General features: G+C 37.7%; 1 protein-coding gene across 1 annotated transcript in view; it reads right to left on the bottom strand.

The window, feature by feature from the left end:
* Positions 1-23870, bottom strand: part of LOC306852932 (gamma-aminobutyric acid receptor subunit alpha-4-like) — a gene marked incomplete at both ends in the record, with an annotated part of 33714 nt that extends 9844 nt beyond the window's left edge. The window contains 7 exons of the mRNA XM_079390046.1: positions 7140-7292; positions 11996-12139; positions 17582-17664; positions 18000-18220; positions 19670-19737; positions 23492-23610; positions 23785-23870. Coding sequence (XP_079246172.1) covers positions 7140-7292; positions 11996-12139; positions 17582-17664; positions 18000-18220; positions 19670-19737; positions 23492-23610; positions 23785-23870 — 874 coding nt within the window. The remainder of the gene's footprint in view (positions 1-7139; positions 7293-11995; positions 12140-17581; positions 17665-17999; positions 18221-19669; positions 19738-23491; positions 23611-23784) is intronic.
* Positions 23871-24166: the final 296 nt, after the last annotated feature.

A 24166-nucleotide genomic window follows, 5' to 3' on the forward strand; every position in this document is an offset into this window, starting at 1 on the left:
AAAAAAAAAAAAAAAAAAAAAAAAACACAGACAGACAGACAGACAGACAGACAGTAAAATAAAATAAAATAAAATAAAATAAATCTTCTTGAATTTGGGGTGAAACATGACCTGGCCATGATCTGTCTATATATGCATCCTATTATATTATAAAATACATGTCTCTAAGCTGCTCGTCTCTGCAGAAGATGCCTCTGGTAAGCAGTATTATTCGCATCTCTTTCCTCACACCTGCGGTAGACAACCACAAGTGTTGTTCCATGTATGTTAATTTATGTTAGTAACAGCAAAAGGATAAAACCATGAATAAAACAGTGAAGTTAACATCTCCACCTGAGTTACCTAGCTACAGCGGTAAACAGGTGCTGCTAGTGCTCACGGTGGCTCTCAGACCTGCGGGGGCAGGCCGAGGGATTTGCATCCAACTCGGGTTAAAACCAAATCAAACCCATGGTAAAACTGCCTATAAGATGAGCTCACAGCTCTGGAGAATAATCCACACTCTCTGGAAAACTTCACATGATCACAGCGCACTCACAAACGCCCACGTGCAGACCAATCTGGAACGATCAATAGGTACATCACAGGCTACATTTAGCCAGGGGTGCTGGATGTGTTTTGCACTGCTGAATCCACAGTACTGTGAGAGCTTTGCTTTAGTGCTCTTGTGTGACTGGCCGAGAAGAATGAGAGAGCTCTGTCACCGAAATGAGCAAAGACGGATAATGGAACAAACAGAATGGGTCACAAAGCACGACACAACCTTCAATCAGCGGCTAACTAATAGAGAGATGAATTTAAAGTAAAAGTTTACCCTAAAAGTCAATTCTGTCAATATTTACTAACCCTTATACCAACCTGTTATTTTTTTCTTTTTTTTTTCTATGGTATTCTGTGAACTTGGCATGCACCATGACAGGTTTGATGTTCATGAAACCAAACGACATTGGTTCTTGGGTGTAGAAACTGATCGCCATGTATAAATATACAAAAGGACAAATGAAATTTGAGAGCTACTGCAGATGGCAAGATTTTTAGCCCATTATCATTTAAAATTGTATCTGTTCCACACAAAAAGCTCCCTTAATGACTACTTTTATAGTGTTTTTGTCATTTTATGAGACTGACAGCACCTTTTCACCATACAATATATGGTTTCATAATATTATTAAATTTAATTTGTTTTCCACAGAAGAATGAAAGTCAAATGAGTTTGGAACAACTTGATGGTAGTAAATTATGTGTAAATAATGAAAGCATTTACATTTATAGGTGACCTCTGCCATATTATATAATAAGAAAAAAGTTTTTTCATTGTTTGAAAAAACTGCATTTACATCACCCTTTTTCTTCAAATTAAACGTACCACTATTGCTTTAAGACTAAATGTACTTGCCCTCTATATCAATTATGTACATTAGGTACTGTATACACTGCAAAAAAAAAAAAATGCAAAACAATTCTTCAGTCTTTTTGTCTTCTTTTTTCTAGTACAAATATCTAAACACTCTTAAAGCAAGATATTTTCTTGAGGTGCGTAAAAGACATTAAAGGGATAGTTCACCCAAAAATCAAAATTACCCCATTATTTACTCACCCTCAAGCCATAGTTGTATACGACTTTCTTCTTTCAGAGGAATTCAATCGGAATAATATAAAAAAAAAGCTCTTCCAAGCTTTATAATTGTGGTGAACGGGTGTTAAGATTTTGAAGTCCAAAAAAAAAGTATATCCATCCATCATAAAAAATGCTCCACATGGCTCCTGGGGGTTAACAAAGACCTTCTGAAGCGAGCTGATGCATTTGTGTAGGAACAATATCCATATTTAAAACTTTATAAACCGTAATCTCTAACTTCCGCTAACTGTTGTACACACGTTGACGAGAGAGTGCTGATCCAGTGGATGAAGTAGGTGTAGCATAAGCTCCAGTGAGAATATCTCACGAGAACCAAGTTTTGTTTCAAGCAAAGGAAAACCGAGACTGGTTTATACTAAAATCTGCGTATAACAGTTTGCAGAAGCTAGAGATTACGGTTCATAAAGTTTTAAATATGGACATTTTTCACACACAAATGCATCGATTCACTTCAGAAGGCCTTTATTAACCCCCGTAGCCGCGTGGAGTACTTTTTATGATGGATGGATGGATGCACTTTTTTGGGCTTCAAAATCACTGCCATTAGAAAGCTTGGAAGAGCCAGGACATTTTTTAATATAACTTCAATTGTATTTGTCTTAAAGAAGAAAGTCATATACACCTATGTCTTGAGGGTGAGTATATCATGAGGTAATATTTTGGGTGAGCTGTCCCTTTAAGTCTTGTTTTCTTTGTTAAGCTTAAAACAAGAAAAATGGGGTAAGAAAAAAAAACATAATACAAAGGGAATACAAGATGAATTGTCATACCCCACTAAGATATTTGGTGTCGTTTTAAGCATAAATACTTAATATTTATGTTTTTTTTTTTGCTTTTGTTTTTCAGAAAGCATAATGTCTCAGGCAATTTACCTTTTCAAGTAAACACATCTTGATTATATATTTGTACTGAATAACAAGACCAAAATACTGTTAGAGTTTTTTGTTTGGTTTGCAGTGAATGGTATGGATATGCAAATATTGGTCTTCATATGCTAATGTCCTCATGGTTCTGACATCATAACTTTGACTATTTCTGATCCTGACCCATTTTTATATCTTAAACAGTCTGGGTAGACAAAAAACAAACAAACAAACAAACAAACAAAGCAAATAATTTTATTAAACACTCCCAAACTAATTTCAAACTACATTGCGCTGACAAAAGTAGTAAAAAAATCAGTAACGGAGCCATTTGGAAGCCAGCATCCTTCCAAAATACACTAGAGCCATGTGTAGAGAAAGCGAAATATGGAAGCCATCCCAGAACAGATAAACAACAGATCATTGTGGTCTCCTGCTGCGTCCATTCTGAACATGCACCGGCCATCAAAAACCCACTCTGTCATTACCCAGAAACCCCTTCACTAAGCATACTTCCATCTAGGACATGACAATCCGCTCCTCTGGCCTGGGTCCAAGCACACCGTTCTGTTAGTAGCCATCTGAAGGTGGGTCATTGTTACACTTTTCCAGTGGAGAATGAGAGCGTGCTATTCTCAGCATCTCTAGTGCCCCAGGTGAAGTTTGGAAGGAAACAGGAGGTGCATGCACAAGTGTGCACGAGAGCGAACGAGTGTCTGTGGATGTAGAAGTGTTTTGTCGTGTTTGCAACCGACAGATAAGGTCACAGCATATAAGGCCATTCAACACTGATCAGACACATGGCGCTATAATGTCTGACTATGGAAATGAACAGGACACACAAAAAAAGAGACTTCTGTATTAGTGTAAAACTCCAGACATGCACCACACATGAGAATGGCCTTTTCTTTTTGTGTTGTGCTTTTGGCTGCTTACAAAATAAGACATTCTTGTGTGTATCGTGAATGTGACAAAAAAAAGTATGTAAAATCTGTTGGATTTACATTTACATAAATACTATGGCTGAACTAATGATTAAGCAAACAATTACTGCAAAAATAATTTTCTTACTTATTAGTTTCGAGTTGGTTTCCTGTACAAACATCTAAAACTTCTTTAATCAAGATATATTTACTTGAGAAGCAAAATGACTGAGATATTAAGCCTAATTTTCTGAAAAAATGCCCCCAAATTAAGTGAGTTTATGTTTAAAACAAGACAAAATAGCTGTCAGTGGGGTAAGAAAAAATAGACTTAATTCAAAGGGAAAACAAGATTATTTGTCTGACCACACTGACATATTTTTTTTTCGTGTTTTAAGCATAAATTCACTTAATTTTGATAAATTGTTCAGAAAACAAGATTTAATTTTTATCTTCATTTAAGAATGTTTAGATATTTGTACTGGAAAACAGGACAAAAAAAAATGAGTATTTTTGCAGTGACTGAAACCATCTTTTGAAAATACGATTCAACATCTTTCACTGAATTAGAGAAAAACGTCTCAGGTTATGTATGTAACCATGGTTCCCCGAAGGGAACGAGACTCTGCGTCCGAAGACGCTTAGGGAACGCCTTCAGCGTGACCGCGCTCTGAATCATCTGTACAATAAGTCCAATGGAAGGGCGAGGTGTCACGGGCGGGTGACGTCACTACCAGGAAGTTATAAAGGCACGTGTGGCAGTGCCGGCTTCAGCTTCTAGGAATGAAGCAAGCACTGGCAGGGATGCCGGAAGTGTGGCTTCGAGACGTAGCGTCTCGTTCCCTTCGGGGAACCATGGTTACATACGTAACCTGAGACGTTCCCCTTCAGGAACTCGAGCTGCGTCCGAAGACGCTTAGGGAACGAGATTGGGAATAGGGAATAGGCGATAGGGAACCCACGCCACCAGACTGACAAGTCCCTGCCCAGTGTGTACTAGGACGAGAGACCAGAAAAGCCCGGAGTGGCTCGCATGTTGAGGTCGTAGAACCTACGTGGACCACCCAGCAGCGTTGCAGATGTCCTGCATATACACACCTGCTAAAAAGGCCTTGGAGGCCGCCACACCTCGGGTTGAGTGAGCTCTGATTCCCATCGGCGAGGGGAGCTGAGAGGCAATGTTAATGGCATCCACTATCCACCTACTGAGGGTCTGCTTTGTAGCAGGAACTCTTAGGGGGACCATAGCACACAAGCAATTGGTCCGCCTTTCTCCACAGGGCAGCTCTGTGGATGTAAGTGTCCAGTGCTCGCACATACAATTAAGCTTCTGCTGGTCGGGTTCCCTGAAGGGAGGAGGACAAAACGCCTGAAGCACGATGGGCTGTGGTGTAACAGAGGGAACTTTAGGTACATACCCCGCACGAGGGTAGAGAAAAACTTTGGCCATGCCGGGCGCAAAGTCAAGATAAGCAGGGGCCACTGAAAGGGCCTGAAGATCGCCCACTCTCTTAAGAGAAGAAATAGCCAAAAGAAAGGCAGTCTTTATAGTGAGGAGTCTGTCAGATATCTCCTCGATGGGCTCGAAAGGAGCCTTACAAAGGGCCTGCACGGACTCCAGAACTGTACCAATCGGGCAGTTAACTGGGTCGAGCTGGCGGTCTCCGCACCATGAAGTGAAGAGTCTCCACTTCAGGGCGTACAGTTTCCTCGTAGAGGGAGCTCTGGATTGGAGGATGGTCTCGACAACCTCGGTTGAGAGACCGGAAACTATGAGCTGTGCCCCCTCAGTGGCCACACTCACAGCTTCCACAACTCCGGGCGTGGGTGGGCGATCATTCCCCCCCGCCTGTGAGAGGAGATCTCCCCTGTCGGGAGAGTGAAATGAGATTTGGTAGTAGCTTCCACGCTGCCAAGTAATCTACTAAGGGAATCAGTCTCTCGAGACTGACCTCTGGTGTAACAGGAGTGGCTAGATCGGTGCCCCGAAGCGGCGCTTTGACCGATCCAACTGCTGCAGAGACCGCAGAAGCGGTGGCAAGTTTTTCAGTTCCGCTACATCTCCGGGCGGAAAGAACTGAAAACAATGCTTGCTGGGGACGGCTGCACCCTGGAACCCCGGCAAGGTTGGCAGACTGATCCCCTGAGGGCACTGAGGCGAAACGGGCACCGTGTAATGCGGTGTGCCCTGCTCCACCCCAGTAGGAGTCGCCCTCAGAAGTCCTGGACCACAAATATCAGGACTTCTTCGCCGAGGACCTCTTAGCCTGAATCACAGCCCGTAGGTCCGTCTTGGGCTTTGAGGTCCCCGGCGCAGAGCGCCGCCCCCCTCGGCCTCGCTGCGGCGGTGACTCACAAAACACAATCAGACACACAGAGCGCTTGCTGAATGACAGAAAGCTGAAGCCGGCTCTGCCGCACGTGCCTTTATAGCTTCCTGGTCGTGACGTCATCCGCCCGTGACGCCTCGCCCTTCCATTGGACTGATTGTACAGATGATTCAGAGCGCGGTCACGCTGAAGGCGTGCCCTAAGCGTCTTCGGACGCAGCTCGAGTTCCTGAAGGGGAACATTTTTTATGAAACGTGTAACTCAGTTTGAAAATATAATAGGTGTATGCTTGTTTACATTTTGTGTTGTACATCCTACAAGACACACACACACACACACACACAAAATAACTCTCTCTCTGGTACTGGGAATCGCCAATTACCTCATGATACGATACACACGGTGACACATGTTATGATTCAGTAGCTCGTGAGGCATCACAGCATCATAATTGGATCAGAACTAAAGTCGCAACAAACTAACACTTTAATACAAACAGAAAATTCCTTCAGATAGATAGATAGTAGGTTATCTTTATTCTAGGTTTAAAAAAGTATCTTATGCTCACAAAGGCTGCATTTATTTGATTAAAAATACAGTAAAAACAGTAATATTGTGAAATATTATTACAAATTAAAATAACTGTTTTCTATTTGAATATATTTTAAAATGTGATTTATTTATGTCATGCAAAGCTGAATTTCCAGCATCAATACTGCAGTCTTCAGTATCACATGATCCTTCGGAAACCATTCTAATAGGCTATGCAGATTTGCTTCTCAAGACGCATTTCTTATTATTATCAATGTTGAAAACTTTCCTAATGAATAGAAAGTTCAAAAACCGTCTAGCCCCAAACTTTTAAACAATAGTGCAACTATTGACTTGCGAACATGAGCATGTAAATCTGCTCTAGTTTTCATAAGATCATACTACAGAAAAATGCAAAAAAAAAGAAAGAAAGCAAATATCTGAAATTTTTTGCCGCTGTGCTAAAGTGTTAAAGTTTCTGTGACTGTACAAAGTGCGTGAATATTTAATGATGCCAGCTTTAAGGCAGCTCATAGTCAGCTGTCATTTGCTAAACAATTTATCATTGCGTTTCACGCACCACTCAGAATATCTTTAGCACTGCAAAGATGCTAACCCACTTTCAAAAGTGGCCTTTACCCGGGGTTAAAAAGACATTAATGCAGGGTTACACACAGCGGAATAAAACAAACAAAAAACAAAAACGGAAGAGAAGCATAAAGAAAGAGAAACAGATAGAAGAAGGGAGGAAGATATGACAGAAGGAAGGAGCTCTTTTCTCCGTATTTGCATGAAAATGGTGTTGGCGGCTCAGAGGGGGAAACGGTGCAGAAGATTTGAGAGTAACACGTACCAAAGACAGTTCTGGCGGGCACGGATTCCTTATTTATCCAGAAAGACACTTGAGAAAGGATTACAGTCATGATGCAGGGGATGTACGTCTGAATCATGAAGTAGCCCATTTTCCGTTTCAAGTGGAAGTAGACCGTCATTACCACATATTCACCTGAAAGAGCAGAGACAGAGAAACAGGAAGTGCCTTATTAGCCCGAAAGCGGACACGCAAATGAACAAGGTCAGAATGACAGTCTGTCACAACGGCAGACTTATTTTGGCTGAACAGCAAAGTTTTCTGGCTGTTAAGCTATGCTGGCAGATTCATCTTATTTTAACAGAATGAGGCTCACAGCGTATTGGGAAACAGCGCTCCAGTAATCAAAACACACACTGAATGCTCCAAATCTCTTATGTAATTTTGATCAAAAAGACGTAATAAATAAACAAATGCCATTATTTTTTCCCCCTTCTGTTTAACTGAGTGCTCTAAAAATCCAAGCCAATCTGCAAGCACTCACGCTGACCTTTATGTTTAAGCTGACATCAGGCCTTGTGGCATGAGTTAAAAGGTTTTTCTTTTAATTAAGCTTACATCGCTATCAGATATTCTCCATGTGCGTTGATCAGGTGACTCGGACACTGACCAGGTGTCTCTGAACACGTGCACACTGATAAAATGGACTTACAGTAAATGTAGCATAGCCTAAAGAGCCAGGCGTCTTGTGGTATTAGTAATGTGCAGGATAAACTGTTAAAGGTGGGGTATGTATTTTTTCAAAACTGCTTAGAAAACTGAGTCAGGCCGAATACTAAAACAAACTTGTAGCCAATCAGCAGTAAGGGGCGTGTCTACTCATGATGCAGAGAAGAGAGCGCTCAGTGCACATGACGGACATTAGCTGAGCCGAGCGACAACAGAAAGATAGAGATAGCGGATTAAAAACCAAAGAAGAAAACGTCTGCGGAACAAAAGAAGGCTTGTCTACACCGGATGCAACCATTGTCATGTCGCACCGCACCGCACCGCACCCCACCCCACCCCACCACGCCGCGCCACGCCACGCCACAACAGCTAAAGTCTACACTGGACGCGACAAAGCGACTGTTGAAAATCATTTAAAATTTGTGCAAATACGTCATAAATTGAACACGGCAGCAGTTTACTGTCGGGGATTTGTCGTGTCCCATCCAGTGTAGACAGCATCACTGATTATAATGAGTTATATAGTATTTTGGGGTAGAGGTGTGTTTTGGTGATTTGAAATATCAACTTTGGCTACCAGAAATCACTTACCCCACATTTAAGACATAAATTCTGTGGCAGCTTTATGTTCAAAATATAATTCTTCATTTAGAGTAAACAGTATAAACAAAACTAGATTTGCATTCCCAGAAAGAAACAGCATTTCTTGATTTTTAGGTAAGTTTATCTTTTCTGTGTCAATTAAATATTATTTTGTTTCATATATAATCACTGTTAAAGGGATAGTTCACCCAAAAATGAAAATTCTGTCATTAATTACTCACCCTCATGTCGTTTCAAACCCGTAAGACCTTCGTTCATCTTCAGAACGCAAATTAAGATATTTTTGATGAAATCCGAGAACTTTAGACCCTGCATAGACAGCAACACAACTGAAATGTTCCTAGGCCCAAAAATGCAGTAGGGACATTGTTAAAATAGTCCCTGTGACATCAGTGGTTCAACCAGGGGCGCCGGAAGGTGTTTTATGTAGGGGGTGCTGGGGGGTGTAGTCAATTTCTGCATATAAATATTACGCCAAATAGAAACAGAAAATCGTGCTATAGCCTATGCACTTTCGTGTTAGACAATAATTAGCTGTTTTACAAATCGGAATAGGCTACAATGAATTCATAACAATGTTTTACATTCAAGCTACATTCAAGCTTAAAAACCCTTAAAATTTATAGTGAAAAGTTCTTTAAAGCATTTGCTGCATGGATTAAAAAGATAGGCCAATAAATAATTCACATAGGCCTATCAGTCCTATGTGAATCCTTTAAATTTCAAGGACAAAGATTTACATACTTTTTGTTTTTTATTATTGAATACAATTATAAAATAAAAGGCAAATTATAATCGGGCCTGTTTTAGGCTTTCCCTTATTTTTATATTTTAGACGGTGATGGGGAAAACATTACTCGCCATCTCCTCATTGGACGCACAGAGAGAAATACATGCATCTTAACGGATTACATAGGCTAATGAAGAGTTTTTGCTTTGCTTTGAATTATTTCGTTTTAAAGTAGTAATTTAAAGCTTTCTATAGATATATTTATCATATCTGTGAGCCAGTTTCGAGTTGCCGAGTTTCGGTTCATCATTGAAGCGCTTTTGTTCAAGATCGGCAGAAAGCACATTCTCTGTTTTCCTATTTTATAAAAGCACAATGTTGATATTGTGAATGCACACAAATAAAAGTAGACCCTTTACAGTTCCAAATGATATATTACTCTTACCTTTATGAGCAAAAATCACACAGCGTATTTTAAGTTGTTTTTACTGTAAGAAAAAAATACAAGTGACCACGCAGGAGCCTCCGTGTCCTGTAAAGCTCGCTTCAGGTTCCACTCTCCACACAAACTGTTGGATATGCGTCTAACAGCGCACATTTATATAGGTTAAATATTTAAACTAACACTGTGATATGCTTGAACTGTTTTATAGGCCTATCGATTTTATTTTAGTCAAGTCGTGATGATTTGATAAGGCTAAATTAATCAAACATAGGCGATCAACTCGCTGCTGTCACTGGCCGCTTGGTCGTTCCTTAAAAGAAGAAAAAAAAAACGAAACATAGCCTAATCTCTTTTCCATTACATACAAAACTGAACTATTTTAATAGGTAGCTAAGCTGTTTTGGGAGAACGGGAAGACTCATATTGCTGAGAACAAAAATAAAAAAAAAAGTTGTTTTTTTTTCCCAGTACATCCATGATATTTTCATGTTCCGCTTTTAAGCCACAACCTACAGATCCCACAACACAAACATAACATTCACAAACATAAAAGCAAGCATTGGCGGTGCTGCGTGCATGATTTGACAGGATATGCGCATCAAGTAGCCCTGCATCAGTTTAATAACTTTGATAACTTTAATTCTTACAACTGTTAAATTAATGGGAAAATGGTAAATATGTCGAAGAGCACATAGAAATAGATAGCAAAATAGCCAATGTAAACAATGTTATAAACATCGGAGTAACCATAGAAATGTTTAAATTAATCTTTATTATAACAAATTCTCTTAAGTTACGCAACTATTCACACTTCATTCAAAACTATTTTTTTACACGTTTAAAAAGTAAACATCATTTCATTGTTCTCGTATAACATGCACACAATGCCTCATTAACACCCCAAATTTCTACAAACTTTGGTAAACAGTCCACCAGAGAGAGAGAGAGAGAGAGAGAGATGGGAGCAGATATAATAATAGACTATAAGAACATCTGATTGGTTAATAATACACATTGTGATTTGATTTGAATTATCGAATAACTCAAAACTCAAACATAATCAAATCTCTTTTCATAGTCAAATCCCAAATATTCAAGTATAAATATACAGTATATATATATATATATATATATATATATATATATATATATATATATATATATTTTTTTTTTTTTTTTTTTTTTTTTTTTTTTATTCACAACAGTTTACAGTTGCCCCGGGGAAAAAAACAGGGGGTGCTGCAGCACCCTCAGCACCCCCTGTTCCCACGCCCCTGGGTTCAACCGTAATTTTACAAAGCTACACATGCGTCGTGGTACTCTTGATAATGGCAGAGGACAGTGACGTGGAGGAGAATTGTTGAATAAAGTTGTTATTATTGATTTCTTTGTGCACAAAAAGTATTCTCATATCTTCGTAAAATTACGGTTGAACCACTGGTGTCACATGGACTATTTTAACGATATCCTTAGTAGCTTTCTGGGCCTGGGAACATTTCAGTTACATTGCTGTCTATACAGAGTCAGAAAGCTCTTGAATTTCATCAAAAATATCTTAATTTGTGTTCTGAAGATGATTGAAGGTCTTACGGGTTTGGAACGACATGAGGGTAAGTAATTAATGACAAAATTGTCATTTTTGGGTAAACTATCCCTTTAAGACTGACACTGTGTTCTAGCCAAGTGCAACATGGTAAGTCAACAGCAACCTGTTGTACTGAAAGTGCTGCATATTGTGACATATTAACAACCAGTCAGAACACACAAATGACAAAATGACCTGTCAAAATGTCTTGAGGAATATTAATACACTGCAAGCACTACACTACTGTTCAATAGTTTGGAGTCAGTACAATTTCTTTGAAATAATAATAATAATAATAATAATACTTTTATTCAGTAAGGATGCATTAAAATGGCAGTAAAGATATTTACAATGCAAGATGTTTGAACCTTACTAGTAATCAAAGAATCCTAAAATAATGTTTCCACAAAACTATGAAGCAGCACAACTGTTTCAACATTGATAATAATAAGAAATGTTTCTTAAGCCGCAAAACAGCAAATTAGAATAATTTCTGAAGGATCTTCTTAGGATGACACTGAAGACTGGAGAAATGATGCTGAAAATTCAGCTTTTCATCACAGGAATAAATTCCAGTTTAAAATATATTCAAATAGAAAACAGTTATTTTAAATTGTAATAATATTTCACAATAGTATTACTGTTTTTACTATATTTTTAATCAAATAAATGCAGCCTTGGAGAGCATAAGAGGCTTCTTCAAAAACCTTACAGACTCCAAACATGTGAACAGTTGTATACTGTATATTTCAAGATATTTGCAGCAAAAATGTTGGTGTCACGGTGAGAGTGTGTTATGTCTGTACCTGTAATGGACTTTACAGTCTCACTTGACACAGTCTGTCCGATCAGGTCGTACTGTACCAGGCTGGACGACTCAGGTGGGACCTCCACAGAATGCTGCGGGCCTTTAGTCCAGGTGTAGATCATCTCAGTCATTGGGTAGGCATCTGACACAAAACACAGAGCTGTCATAACAACACCTTCCATGACATATAGAATATATGTGTGCATAACACTGACTATCAGACCATATCTGTGGCATTGTGTGTATCCCAGTGGAAATGAAAAAGACTAATGAGATTAAACAGAGAGTAAACGGACACTTCTGCTGCAGTCTCCTGATGCTCATATTTTCCTCCAAAGAAAAAAAGCCTTAGGTAAAACGGAAACAAATGAGGCAATTGCTGGCATATTGCTGGAAACTAGAGATCAGAAGAAAATATTTGTTTGTACTGAGATTTATGATCGCAGATTTTGGTAGCTTTAGCAAATCTGAGCACAGTTTGAGACATCGGTGAGATTGTTGTTCTATAGTTACATGTGAGATTAGAATTTCATTTCACTTTTACACTGCAAACATTTTTATTTTGTCTTTTTCTTTTCAGAACAAATATCTAAACATTCTTAAATGACAATGCATTTACAATTAAGATAGAAATTACCGTATTGACAGATTTTTGTCTTGTTTTAAGCATAAACCAGAAATGGTTTTGATGCATTTTTCAGAAAAAAAACGATTTAATACCTTTAATGTATCTTAAAAAAGTGTAAAAAAAGATAGTTGTACTAAAAACAAGACAAAATATTGAGGAAGAAACAAATAAAATATAAAATTGTGGTCCCATTTGTGATTTTTCTTTCCAAGAACTGATGCAATTTGGCAATCAGAAGACTGAAGTCCAACATTTATGATCTAATTATGCTTCTTCCATGTCAACAACATGTCTCAATTTTTTATTTTATTTTTCACCAAAGGAAATAAAGGAGTTAATACTTCAATTAAACATATCTGAGAACTTCATTATGTCTCCTGAGCGATGAAAGAGCAATCTTTAATAAATCTTTAATCTTAAATAAATCTTCCTCTGGGTATGCCTACGCATGGAAGTGTGCGTATTAGTCCGCGAGCTCAGGGTCGAACGGTCGCCGCTAAGACACTGATCTTTCCTCACTGCTTCCCACTTCCTTCATTGTGCGTGCCAATCTCAAATCTGAGCCAAGCAGAACAATCATCCTGACACAGAAATCAGATCCGCTGAGATGTTCTCCTGCTCGGAATCAGACAGATTTCATTTATGGAGGAGAAATCCATACATCAAACGGCTCACGCTCTCGGAGTAGAGACTGACTGGCACATCCAGGAGTCCATCGACACGTTCCCTGCGCTCCTGTCCTCCTTTGAGATCGTCATCATAATCATCTCTATCTTCCTTAATTCTCTTTTTTTTCTCTCCTCCTCGCTGTCTCTTTCTCCATTTCTGTTTCTGAACCCCCACACACTGGGAAATAGAGCAGAGGAACGGCTTCCAAGAGACCCACCAACAACCCCAAGAAAATAGAAAGAGAGCGCGCAAGAGAGAAGAGAGAGGGGACAGAGAGACTAAGCAAGTTTTGATCCAAAGTCACGCTGGGCATGACAGAATCTTTCGAGGGGAATTGAACGAACCCATGCGGGAGAGAGAGACGGATCAGTAAAATATGAGTATAATTACAAACTATTTTCTGAAGACTCAAACTTGTCAGCACAAAACTTTCTGTCACGATCCTTATGTTTGGTTTCTGGTTGCCAGGCCATTGCTAAGTGGTATCCAGAATTTACTAAAATAAAGCCATTTTTGAATACTTAGAATAAAATAAACATTAACTGAAATAAAATCAAATGTAAAAACAACAACAACAACAACTTTTATTTCAGCTAGTTGCCAGGGCAACAATTCTTGTTCATGTTTAGTAAAGTACCAAAATAACTAAAACATAACCCAATAAATCCATATAAAAAAGCTAATAAAAATGAAAAGGAAAAAAATTTTTTTTTAATAAAATAATACTGGTGGTTTCTAAAATGCTTAGCAAACTTTTTCAAGCAGAATCCAGTCATTTCAAAGGGAATTTATGCAGTCAGATGTTTTCTGGGGTCATTTTTCCTAATAAAAATTGTGATTGTAATTTAAAATATTTCAGGGTTGTTATGCTTGTTTGCAGGATTGTGCAAAGTGGTAAAAAAAAAATAATTGTATTTTAATATAACAAATAATAATAATTTACTGTAAAATATCATTATTATTCGGTTTATTATTATACTTTATTACTAAATTCATATATTAAACAATATAAATAGGGCCTATTACTATTGTAATAGTTAATTTTAAAATAATACATTGAGTTTATATAAATATACATAATTGATAATAATAATAAATATTTTAATTATCATTAAACTGTAAAATTACAATACCAATATTTATGGCTGCCTTATCTCTTCATTTTCAAATATTAAACCAATGAGTTTTTATTGCGGTGGAAAGTAAGAAAGCAGAAGAAAGGAAGTAAGGAAGTGCAGTAAACAGCAAAACTGTTTACGCTACAAACAAATGTGTTTATAATTGTGACAACGCATTAAACTAGTATGATAAAGACCAGTTTGCAATATCAAGCAGCATAACAAGCTGTTTTATAAGGCTAAAAATAACTGGAAGTGGATGACACAGAAAGCCTTGCACATTAAAGTTACAAACAGCTGCACCACTCTTCCATTAAAAATAAGGTGGATAAGTGTTTCTTATTACAAGTTCAGGAAGCTGGATGGCATATAGTTGCTTTCATAAATGTACATTAATGTACATTACGTATAAGCATTCAAGTGGTGCAACATTTACTGTAAACTATACTGAAAACACCTGAATATAAGCTGCGCGTAATTGAACACAGTGCCGCACTTCACTCACTCACACAATATTTATTGAACTAAATTGAAGCCTCTGCAATTTCATAATCATTCTACACTTTTTATTTCAATTAATCGTGCAGCCTTATACAGTGCAGAATAAATGACACAGTAAGATTTAGTATCGTTCAAATCACTAACCCCAGTGAAGACCTCGACTTGAATACAATAAAACTAAAAATAAAAGAAAATAACTAAAAAATATAATAAAATACCTATCTACACAATACTATTATTGTTAGAAATTGCAACAATATAAAATAGAAATATAATGCATTTATACATTTCAAATTTTAATTAAACAATAAATAAACAATAATCTCCTGGCCAGAGGAGAACTGGCCCCCCATCTGAGCCTGGTTTCTCCCAAGGTTTTTTTTTTTTTTCTCCATTCTGTCAAAGAGGGAGTTTTGGTTCCTTGCCGCTGTCGCCTCTGGCTTGCTCAGTTGGGGACACTTAATTTCTAGTGATTATCGTCAATTTGATTTCGCAGATACTATTTAAACTAAACTGAGCTAGACAATGACAATTCTGAATTCAATAATGAAATCCCTTAACTGAAAATTGAGCGTTTAATCTTATTTTTGTACATTACTGACACTCTATCCTTCAATTTGATACTGTTAAGTGCTTTGACACAATCTGTATTGTTAAAAGCACTATATAAATAAAGGTGACTTGACTTGACTAACCCCCTGAGTGACTGTGACCCGAGCAAACATCACTAATACATGAATACAGAAGAAAGAGAATGGCTTGACACGAGAGAGGAGCAGAAAACTGTAGAGTGCAAAGGAAAGAGTGCAAAATAAAAACAAGATCTGTTATAGGTCTGCGCTGTCCCGGGGCAGGAGGGAAAGCTGTGGTGACCTTCTCAGCTCTACAAGGGACGAACAGCTCTCTGTCTAGATGCTTCCCCTCCGGCCCAAAGAAAGGATAGGAAGATGTATAAAACAAAGAAGAGAGAGCGAGATATCCGTCAGCACATTAGCGCAGCCACCACTAAAAAACCAAAACATCGAGATCGTCCTCCATCACAATGTCACAATGCGCCAGCAGGAGCTCTCTGGACTGATTTTATCTCCAGATCTTCCAGCTGTCTCCATAAAAGAGCCCTACCCACCTGCCACATATTCCCATTTGAGATTACGCCTTCTTTTCAGATTTCTCTTTCTGTTCCTGAACTTTTTTTCACGTTTTCGTTTTCATTTTTGCTGACCGACTGTCGTGAACAGTCCTGCTGATATAGAGATTCTTTGTTCAGTTTTTAGAATATGAACCAACTCTGTATTTACACACTCGGAGGAAAAAGTAAGAAGAGCTGTTTTTCAGACCCCTAAGGTATTTGCTCTTAAATTAAATTTGTAGCTTATATACTGTGTATATATTTATTTATACTACACAGTGTACACTGAATACTGCCTGCTGTTTAAATTCAAATATTTCAAAAATGATTTTTAACTTGTAACATTACTTGAATGGTCAAGTAGAGCGCATTGCATTGTGGGATGCAATATCCCATGCAGTATGCTCTGCTGAACACTACAGATTTTGGCAAATATAGTAAACAATTTAGCTATTCCACACATAAAATGTATATGCCACTTACTGTATATGCTATCGTTCAAAAGTTTGGGATCAGTAAAGAAACTAATATATTTATTCAGACACATTCAATTGGCCAAAAAGTGACAGTACAAATAAATGCTGCTCTTTTGAACTCTTTTTGAACAAAATTGCTAAGCAAATCAGCATATTAAAATGATTTCTGAGGGATTATGTGACACTGAAGACTGGAGTAATGATGCTGAAAATTCAGCGTTGCATCACAGCAATAAATTATATTCTAAAATATATTAAAATACAAAACATTTATTTTAAATTATAATAATAATTACAGTTTTACTGTATTTGGTCAAATAAATGCAGCCTTGGTGAGCATAAGAGACTTCTTTCAAAAACATAAAACATCTCAAGGATTCAGTAGTGTATATGCTATATACAGCAGAAATAATATGTGCAGTGTGCTGTTCTGAATATAGCCATGTTTTGACAGACACATGGCTCAATTTAGAATGGGATACTAGCATACTACCCTCACTATTTCTGCAATATATAAAGGCATGGCAGAAACAGTAAGTGTATTATAGTAGTATGTTATTCTGAATCAGCCACCTTTCCAAAGTGTGTGTGTTATGTGCTATAAGCTGAAGTGACATTTGGATTTGATTGGACAAAAACAAATGCAATGAAATACATCAAGTCATTAATAGTTTTGGCCTTTTTCTGCTAGAGAAAGCCTGTGAGTTTTACATTTGTATGCTAGAAGTGAATTTGGTCAGCTTTTAGGAGCATACTAGCATATAGATGAACTGTAATTCTGAATTTGTAGGGTCTCTACACACAAAAGAAACCCTCAAATAATCAATTCTGTTTCTCGTTTGAATCGTTTAGTCATCTGACAGTGAAGAGAGAGAAAAATCCATTTTTAAAGAAGGGATTATTTCTGTGCTCTTCAAGAAACGCTTCATAAGTAATGTTCTTCTCCTCACTCCAAATACGTCATTTAAACTGCCATGTTCCTTTACTCTGAAATACTGGCTCAAACCATGCTTTAGTGTTCTGTGGGATGAAAAAATCAACATATATAAAGTGAAATCCTCACAGCTGCCGAACTTCAGAGGGCAGGAGTGTCCATCCATGGGGAAATTGACGAGTTTCATTGGACATTCTGCAATTATTGTCAACCTGTCAAAAAAAAAAAAACACAGATAAAATGGTTAAAATATTGAGGATGTGATGTCCACCAATGTCTTCAAAGTACTTTACACCAAGTAGGACATGTTCCTGGATCAACATCCATTTCTATCAACATGCTAGTATTGTAGTGTTAGCCTTAGGGCGGTGTTTAAGGCTTCAACAACATTCATATCAACCTGCCATTTTCCACTGAACACAAATGTTGTTGCAGGACCAACAAAAGATGAAAGTAGGAACACATCCTACTTGGCAAAACGATGGTCACCCACGAGCAAACACAGCCTGCCAAATCGGACTCAGGACTGGACGGATGCGTGCTGTACCTCATAGTGTACAGGATGGTGCCATTCTTCATGATTCGGAAGAGTCTGTTGGGTGCCGTCATGTTGTGAGCCACAGATCTTTTGCCATTCCTGAAGAACGTGTCAGGGGTCCAGACTTTGGTCACCATCAGGTTATTTAGCCGGAGGATCTCCACTGGGCCGTCATACTTCAACCGCCTATCCACCCACGTCTGGCGGAAGAACACGTCCATGGTGTACTCCTGGAAAAAAAACAAACAAAAAAAACAGATAGAGAGCAGTCAAAACTGCACGCAAATCAATCTGACTTACTCCTGACAGAACGCTTCATTAGAGTGGTTCTGTAATAAGCAACTTCTCAAATCAAAAACAAAAAAATCCACCATAATCTTGCAAAAAATCTGTCTAGGCATTTAAACAAACACTTCTCCTCACGCTGACAAACTGTGCTCCTGCCAAATTCCCCTGTAACCCATAAAAACAACATAACATCAAAATGAACCCTATTTACTTTTTCATCTTGATATGAACTCAAGGATTTCTCATCAAATTCTTCCAAGAAAGAAATTTAAAAAAATCCTCTGTAACCCTTAACTCCTTAAAAAACAACAACACAAATGAACCCTATTTACTTTAAAAAAAAAATGTCTGTGCAGATTCACCAAAAAACCAAACAAAGTATGCATCTCATTTTCTTGTATAAAAATCCCCTGTAACTCTTAAAACTTAAAATCAAAATTAAGTATACTTACTTTTTAAAGACATCCTTGTATTACCTTGTAAAACATTCCCCTGTAACTCTTAAAAACACTGTAGAATATTTTTTTTTTCTATTTACTTTTTAAACAAATTTCCGCTATCGTATTCTACACCATTAATCAGTTGAATTTATTCTGCTAAATAACATTTATTTCCATAATCGTACAGCAAAAATTGAACTTTCTACATATCTGAAACAACCTTTTATTTTCTTCTAATGTAATCAAGGTTGTGTGGGCAAGGAAAATAACAGTAACCAATAATATTGTTGTGTTTTTTTCATGAGCCAATCAAATCTGCTGTGAAAGATATATATTTTTCTAAGTCTTAAATAAGACAAAGATTGCGGGAGTACAACAAAATACCATTTCATTTTTTCTACTTCAAAACTTCACATTGAATTAAATGTTTTACTCGCCTTTACTTTGTAATTATTTGTAACAATGTCTGAGTTTAAAAGTGTTTCTACACTTTTTTTATGTACTGCAGAAAACCAGCTGAATATTCAGTTTCACACCTGGAAATATATGACTTTATGGAAGTTGAATGCATTAAGAATGCCATTTTGTGATTATTTTTTTACTACAGCCTGTACCAATCTGAGCTAAACACTGTAAGTTTGGTCACATTTAGAGCTGTTGTGCTCTTGTGCGAGGTGCTGAACCTCATATTGTTCTCATGGGAAAATACCTGCTGAAAATGTTGACTCAGTCACTTTTTTTTTTTTTTTTTTCTTACTTGATTCACTCTGACTAAGCAGACAACTACAACCTTGCATTGATCTAAATGGTAAGCTGGCTGAATTATTTATTTTAATCGTATCTCAGTGGACGGATATGACACCTTATGTAACAGCTGATCGTGCACACATGCATGTACACACACAAATCCAACCTGTTCACACATAATCATAAACATCTCAGATCGCTCACCATCTCTACGTCGGAAACTGGGCCAAAACTTGTGACGTAAATATCGGTCTTCACTTCCGTCACTGGACCTGGTCAGACACAGGAATCAGAATCACATTAAAACCTCTTATGACTAGGAATAGATTTGAAATAAATGCACAGAACTGATGTGATCTGTGAATGTGACTTAAACCAGGTAATATGAATGAAATAAATGGATTAAAACAGGTTTGCTTTTTTTTTTTTTGCTGTCAATCAACATGAATTCACATTCTAGACTCATTCGATTTCCATATAAAAAATATTGGATAGGACTTGATTTGATCAATCAGGAATTTATTTCAGGAATCCGCAAGTAATATTGTGTAACCTTTATGTCAATATTACGCAACATTAGATAACTACTCTTACGATTTTAGAAAGGTTGCATTACCTACAGTATTAAAGTAGTCTAAAACAACACATAAACAGCTATTTGGCTTTTGGTTAAAATCGAAGGAATCGTTCACCCAAAAATTTAAATTTGTTAAAATTTCACCCTCAGGCCACCCAAAATGTAGATATGTTTGTTTCTTCAGAACAGATTTGGAGAAATGTAGCACTACATCACTTGCTCACCAATTGACCCTCTGCAGTGAATGGGTGCCGTCAGAATGAGAGTCCAAACAGCTAATAAAAACATCACTATTACATGTAATATTAATGTTGTATCACTGTTTACAAAATTGTAAACAGTTCTTGATCAGTGCATCTTTTGCTTTAGATTCAAACAAGTTAACTTTTCACTGGATAAAGCTATTTTATGGGTAGATGACTCGTATTTTAGTCGCAAGCAACAGTTTGAAGTTAAAAACATTGTAATGATGGGTTTGTTTCCTACAAACATGCAGATTTTAACCTTCACTTGATAGACTCATTGTATGGATTACTGTTTGGACTCTCATTCTGACGGCACCCATTCACTGCAGAGGATCCATTGGTGAGCAAGCGATATAATGCTAAATTTCTACAAATTTGTTCTGATGAAGACACAAACTCATCTACATCTTGGATGTGATGTCAGCCAAAAGGAAAGTAGATTATGCTGATTTTTTCTTAAAAACATACGCTGTCAAATACTACACAATATGACCATTATAGTGTATTAGGAAAGACAATTGCACAATTTGGATTTCACTTTTCTCTGACTGAAGCCATTTATCATTTATTTATCTACTTTTACTAAATTCTTGTGGAGGGAAAAAAGAAAACAATAAATAAAATAAATACACAAATAAAGACCAAAAGGGTCACTGAAAGCAGACTCAGGCACTCAAGGCTCTAAATCACATGATTAATCACAGAACCGTCTCATTGGTTGAACTTGTGAGGGTTGAACTCCAAATGTTCTAGAGGCTCTCTGATAGATGCTTGAGTAAATCACTTGAGAGAGAAGTGCCTTCAGTCAAACACAAGAAAATGGATTATCTGTCATTAAACAGACACTCTGAGCATCTCTCACAGTTGACAACCATGAATCCGACAGAAATATGAAAGACAGGAACAATCTCACAAACTCCACTGCACACAAAAATCTCAAACCTTTCTTCTATACAAATGAGATTAAACTGAGAGTAAATGGAGGGCTCCTGCTTTCAGATGCATCTCCTCTAGAGATTTAAAAGATATCTCAACAGTGCCTCAAACTGCACAGATTTGCCAAAAGACCAACGAATGCAATCAAAAGGTCTCAATATGAACTCAAACATTTCTCATCAAATTATTTGCATACCAAGCTGCTGTTCACATTCACTTTTTGGCTGTATACTCTTACCGCATGACAATTATCTTAGTTGTTTCTATTGTTTTTTTATTTAGGTTTAAAAATTTAAATGAAAAATAACAGAGAATTTCACTCAGTCTCTCAAACTAAAAGAGCAACCACTGAGCAGTTTCTCTTTTCTCAAAAATGTAATTCCAAAGCATGCATTATTTCTTCAGTTCACACAGTTTTTCAATATAAAAACAGTTCATGCAGTGTATTTTTTTTTAAGTCGTAAATAAAACAAAGATTATTGGAGTATATTTTGGAGAAAATGCTATTTCAGTCTTTCTATGTCAAAATGTTGCATATGATTCAGTGTTACTTGCTGTTTCTTTGTAATTATTTGCAAAAATTACAAGCAATTCCTGTGAGAAACATTTGTGAGAAAATAGTTTGAAAGTAAATCCTATTCCATTATTTCAGTAGTGTCATTAATCAAGCCCTAGAAAGTACCAAAAAACCCTTTAAAGTATCATAAAATGACTCATACTCTATATATGTTCCAAGCCATCTGAAGTCATAATGCAGCTTGTATGAGAAGCAGAAACTCAAAATTTAGCTTGTCATTTGAAAAAAAAAAGAAAAAAAAAAAAAGATTCTTTCTCGAGCCACTGATTTCAGAAGACTTATAGTGGACAATTGGTATGGACTACTTTTATGGTTTATGGTGCTTCTTTGTCACATGCACCATTAGTCAAATTTGCAATTTTTATGTGTCACAGAAATAATAACAGGTTCGAAACAACATTAGAGTGAATTTTCATTTTTGGGTGAACAATTACATAATACATCGTATTTTGCAAAGTGCATTTCTTCAAACCCAAGTCCTCATGGCACAACAATCAGACGACAACAACAAGAAGGCCAGTGATAAGAGACGTGCCCGAGCCCTGATATCTATCATCTCTGAAGCACTGCATTCTTTGGCAAGGGCAACTCATGCGATCCTACTAGAACTGTGAACCTACACCATCTAGCTGAGAGCTGATCAAGCCCCTCCAGCCTGATCCAGCTCCGCTCAAGAGCTCTTGTCATGTGAAGGTGGGTGTGCTGCACTGTTTGGAGAGATGTGCTCTCTGCCTCTTCACTAAAGTTACATAAAAAAGCAGAGCTTCATTCCCTGAGCTCCAATCACATCCTGGCATTACGCAGAGATCCACAAGCTTTGATTTGATTATTTATTTCTTGACTTAAAAAATAAAATGAGGAAAAGGGGAGAGCGGAAACTGTGACTTGTGCAGTTCTTGATGTTTTCAAGTCTTGATGTTTTTCTTTAGTAACATTCATCAATAAGGCATTAATCAATATTATATAATGATTAATACATCACTAGCTAGTGTGTATAGGCTGAACATATTTAATTCCATTTCTAACAATTTGCATGCACACTAACTAATGATCTCTGAAGCAAATTCTTTTAATGACGATATAAATAGTTCGATTTTAATAAATAAGTTTAATATCTATTTTAAATATTTCAAGCACACTCCAAGGGGTTAATTCTGAAGTTCAAAGCACTATGAGCACAGTCAAATAGTTCGTGCCATTGCACTCAAAACTAGAGCTACAATAAAATTAGTCGCTGCTGACCACCAGTTATACAGCAGCAAACCATTTGGCTTCGCAAAACAAGTTAAAACGCTGATGCGCGCTGTTAAAAGATAGGAGAGCGTGGGGAATGTGAGCGCTTTACGCACACAAAGCGAACATTTGTACTCTTCCTACTTAAAATATGCATTAAGCGGATTTCTCGGCGCGATTACATAACCAAACTGGCTTAAACAAGCAAACGGCACCGATCTAACAGATACATGGAGAGCAGAGAAAGAAAGTGGGCAGCAAAAGGACATTTGGAGTTGGCTTACACCTCCATCTCCCCTCAGAGGACAGCAACCCTCACCAAACAAACAACACTTGATAGTAACAGCATGCGACCTGCGTAAAACCACAACATTTGGAGAGCTCGCTTTGCGGGAGAAGCTTTAAAAGCAACGTGCGCTTTATTTTTGGCCAAATGTTGGGATGATTTTGGCACGTACCCCCAAATCCAGGTCGGAGTCTGTTGTCGTATCCATCCAGAAGTCGGTCCAGAATGCGTGTGAAATTTTCCGGGTATAATTTCTCATCCTTTCTGATCTGTCCAGATATTCTCTTTATGCTAAAAACAACACAGAGCAAACTGAAGCATTTTAACATTGCGCACACATGAAATAAATGCCTATTTTGCGTATCAATCAACTGCACAAACAGTTAAAAAACGCCCGGGTTTGTCGTTTGTAACCCCGAGGCGTAAATATGCCATGCGTAACGCTCACATCCAGTTGGAACTCACCAAGCCGCCACACACAGAAAGTAGAGGAGAGTGAAAATAGAAGTGGGGTACATCGCAGTCACCATCTCCTTCTTGGCAGAAACCATGTTTACATGCCATTCTTTAAGCCTACTTCACATTTCCCTTCGCCAAACGTCCCGAGGAAAGATCGAGGAAACGTGCGGCAGCGCGCTTCACCATCACCCGCAAAGCCGTGCCAGCGAAGCATCCAAATTCAGAACTCGCTCTGCGCCCAATGGATCGCCTACATCCAAACCCCAAACTCAGTGGTTAAGAGAAGCATATGGTGAAGCATCCTGTGGAATCGTGCGTCTCGCTGCGAGGAGGTTAGAGGAGAGAGAGGAGGACGCGCTGGGTTCCTACACACTCGCCTCAGTGCCAA

This window comes from Barbus barbus, assembly GCF_936440315.1.
Source record: "Barbus barbus genome assembly, chromosome: 33".
NCBI classification, from domain to species: Eukaryota; Metazoa; Chordata; class Actinopteri; order Cypriniformes; family Cyprinidae; genus Barbus; species Barbus barbus.